The sequence below is a fragment of the Pygoscelis adeliae genome, unplaced genomic scaffold, assembly GCF_000699105.1.
Source record: "Pygoscelis adeliae isolate BGI_AS28 unplaced genomic scaffold, ASM69910v1 Scaffold181, whole genome shotgun sequence".
In the NCBI taxonomy this organism is placed as follows: domain Eukaryota; kingdom Metazoa; phylum Chordata; class Aves; order Sphenisciformes; family Spheniscidae; genus Pygoscelis; species Pygoscelis adeliae.
The window spans coordinates 4,235,119-4,238,628 of NW_008824360.1; the positions used below are offsets into that span (position 1 = coordinate 4,235,119).

Sequence of the window (3,510 nt, forward strand, 5' to 3'; positions counted from 1 at the left end):
TGTGGTGAAAGATGTGGAAAAGATGGATGTGAAATTGAGTGGCACGTTTGCTTGCCAGGAAGCCGTGGAAAGCAAATTCTTGAAGCTGTGCTCTGAGTGCTCGTTGGAGTCAAGTAACACTGCCAATGCCGTGGAAGAGTGGAGAAAGCACCTATCAGTTTAGTCAATTTATGTAACGCAGATCCCATAGCTTGATCCTGTGCCTGCTCCAGTGAGTGCAAATTCTTCATTGTCCTGAAGGGCACCAGCTCAGAACAGAAGAAAGTGAAAAAGAAAAGTCCAGGAGTGAACGTGCTTTGGAAAGACTAAGGAAATGTGCTCCTACTTCATGTGACTCCTTCAGTTTATAAAATGGTGCTTTTGGCATTAAAGGTTCAGCCAACTTCGGAACTTTAGGCCATAGATACAGTGAAACTTTTATCTGACTGTACACTGCTTAGCTGAAAGATAGGGTTGTCAAGGGCAGGTTTTTTACCATCCTCTGCTGAAATGATGAAAGGGCTGCAACTTTCTAGAAAAATTAAAAAAAAAAAAAAAAAATCCAGCGCTGCTGAAGCTGGCTGGGATAAGATGCGTTAGTCATTAGTAGTTATTCCAAGAACATCAGCTGTAGAGTCTTGCAGCATACTCCTACATATCTTTTATGGTTGGCACTGTTTGTGTATTAGGATTAGAAGGTTTTGGCATATTCTTCATGAATGTGAAAACGCATACTTTTACTCGGTTTCATACCAAACAATTATTTTGGGGCACAAGTACAGAAAGTTAAAAGAAAAGGCAAATGCTTTGAATTTAGGTTGTCTCTAAGTGTGAAAGATTTTGAAGACCTAATGTGTATATAGCAAATTTCAGAATTCATAGGGTGAGACACAATAGGTTTGAGAAGAGGATGTTTATATAAACATGTCTCATTTTCTTGTAAATAATCTTTTCATCTTTTTAAAAAAGAAAAACAAACCTAGAAAAAAATATCATTCATTTCACTGTTAATTTTCTAACATCCTGTTCCCGGAGAACAATGTGTGGGTGTGTCAGGGAAGCTATTGAGATACAGCCTTGCTCCCGAATTTGCACTAGAAAAGTTAGAAGGGAACTACTGGTATGAGGTGGAAGAATTGTGCCGTTGAACACGTCTGAATTTCCTGCCTTATGCCGGTTCCTATTGCAGTCCTGCTCAGCAGACCCTTATCCCAAATGCTCTGCCACCAACTACCATCGTTTCCTGAAAACACTCTAGTTAAATAGGTGGGGGGGGGGGGGGGGGAGGGGGGGGGGTGGGGCAGTGTATGTATATATTATATACACACACACTATAGATAGATAGGTGCAGTAATGGTACAGTGAATATAAAGGCCTTTTCCAGCTATCAGAAGTGTAGCGTATCAAATAGCGTAGGATGATCAGCTATTAAATGATAAGATGCCTTGTTTAGCACTGGTCCCTAGTGCAGACTTAGGACTGTCTTATGTTACTCCTGCTAGCAAAGCTTTTAGACTGCAGCATCATGCTTGGTGGTATATAATAGCTATGTTATAGCCTAGGAAACACATTAACAATTTTCCTTAAACTACAGCCAAAGCTATATTGATACCTGAGTGTGCCTTTCTCCCCCTAGTCTTAGCTTCTAAAAAAAAAAAAAAAAAAAAGGCAGAAATTCCCCCAAAATTAACAGCACCTCTTAACTTGTTTGTATCAAAAGCCAATTCTGGCTGAAATTCTTTTCAAGTCATGATGACAAAATGTACAAGTCAAAGCATTCATACCTATTTAAAAAAAAACAAACCAACAAACCCAAACAAAAAACAAACCAGATGAGACAACAAAGTTGGTATATAACCAACTAACCTCATGTGCTTCGGATTATATGGTTGTGTATGATCCCTACAAGTGTCTTAATTATATGCATAAAACTTTTAATATTAGATATAATATGATGAAACAGGATGGTGTGTGAGCAGTGATTTGAATTTACGTGTTCAAAGGCTTTTGAGGCAGCCCATTCGCCGAGAACATACTCAGCTTGAGAAAACGTGTTCAACTTCATGCGAAACGAGCCGATGATGAATGGCGGTGTGCTGTGTCACATTTCTGAAGCATTACGCTCTAACCTACACCATAGGAAAGTGTCGGGTGTCTTCCATCCTCCGGCATCCTCCAGCTATTGCACTGCAAGTCAAGGACTAAATTGCAGCGGTGCTAATGCAGCGCAAAGGAGGAGTAGTGTGTGAAAAGATCTTTTGCAAGGATTTTGTGTTTCTCGTGTATGCCTGTTGGGGTGCCCGCCACCATGCTACAGCAGGGGCTGATGCATGGTCAAACTTTACTGGAAGGGAGGACAAGGAGAGCACCATGATCAGCAGCAACAGTGATGCCAAGCCCCCTGCACAGCTCTTGCAGCAGCAATGGCTGGGAAAGTACCGTGCGCTTTTCATGTAGGAAATATAATCAGATACTCCCCGGGGATGCAGCACAGCTCGGCTTTATAGAATTGCAGGACGGGAGAGGAACAGTGGGTCAGGAGACGAAACTTGCAGGTTTTTTGCTTTTGTTAAGCCCTCTCCATGGAGTTAGAGCAGCTTCTGCGGCACACTGCATGCTGGTCTCGCGCGCTCCTGCCTGGTTGCAGCCAGGCCAGAAAGTGCCTGTGAGGTCTGCTCAGGAGAAACAAGCCACAGAAGTACCCACAAGCTTTTGGGTAGCCGGTAGGCACCGAATCAAACAGATGTTTGTTAAATGCTGGGAATGGAAGTTTCATAATGAAGGATATAATTCATAAGTCTGCAGTGTGTTTATCCATTGTAGATTCCTGTGAATCTCACAAATGAAGCTGTTGGCAATATATGGTTGTAAGCAGATGTAAGGGCTCTTACCACATGACTTTCCTGAGTTAAAAATCTAATGCACTTTCTGCTATATATATATAATTCTTTTTAGATACGGACATGGTCATAATATATCTCTCGGCTGGGATTACATCAAAAGATTCATCGGAAGATGATAAAAAAGCTACTCTACGTGTCATCAATGAAGAAAATAGTTTCCTCAATAACTCAGTAATGATTCTTACTTACGCGCTTATGAATGGTGAGAAATGTTTTTGTATTTCCAGTGGATGAAAATTCCCTTTCATTGTACAGCTAGTTTAGTAAGCTCATCCAAATGTAATTCCATGCCTTATTGGGAACAGTTTGTTAATGGGTTTTGGCCTGTGTAATCGAGAGGCTGCATCCAGATGTTACCTCTTTGGTGTATAAAACTGTGTGCCACTGTTGTGGTTTAACCCCAGTGGGCAACTAAGCACCGCACAGCCGCTCGCTCGCCCTTCCCCCTCCACCCCCCGGTGGGATGGGGGAGAGAATCTGAAGAGTAGAAGTGAGAAAACTCATGGGTTGAGGTAAAAACAGTTTAATAATTGAAATAAAATAAAATCTTAATAATAGTAATAATAATAAGAATAATATACAAAGCAAGTGATGCACAGTGCAGTTGCTCACCACCCACCGACCGATG

The 3,510-nt window shown here is 41.5% G+C and overlaps 1 protein-coding gene across 1 annotated transcript in view; it reads left to right on the forward strand.

Annotated features, from left to right (window-relative positions):
* Positions 1–3,510, forward strand: part of CACHD1 (cache domain containing 1) — a 75,154-nt gene that overhangs the window by 42,247 nt on the left and 29,397 nt on the right. Inside the window, exon 7 of the mRNA XM_009319826.1 lies at positions 2,935–3,084. Coding sequence (XP_009318101.1) covers positions 2,935–3,084 — 150 coding nt within the window. The remainder of the gene's footprint in view (positions 1–2,934; positions 3,085–3,510) is intronic.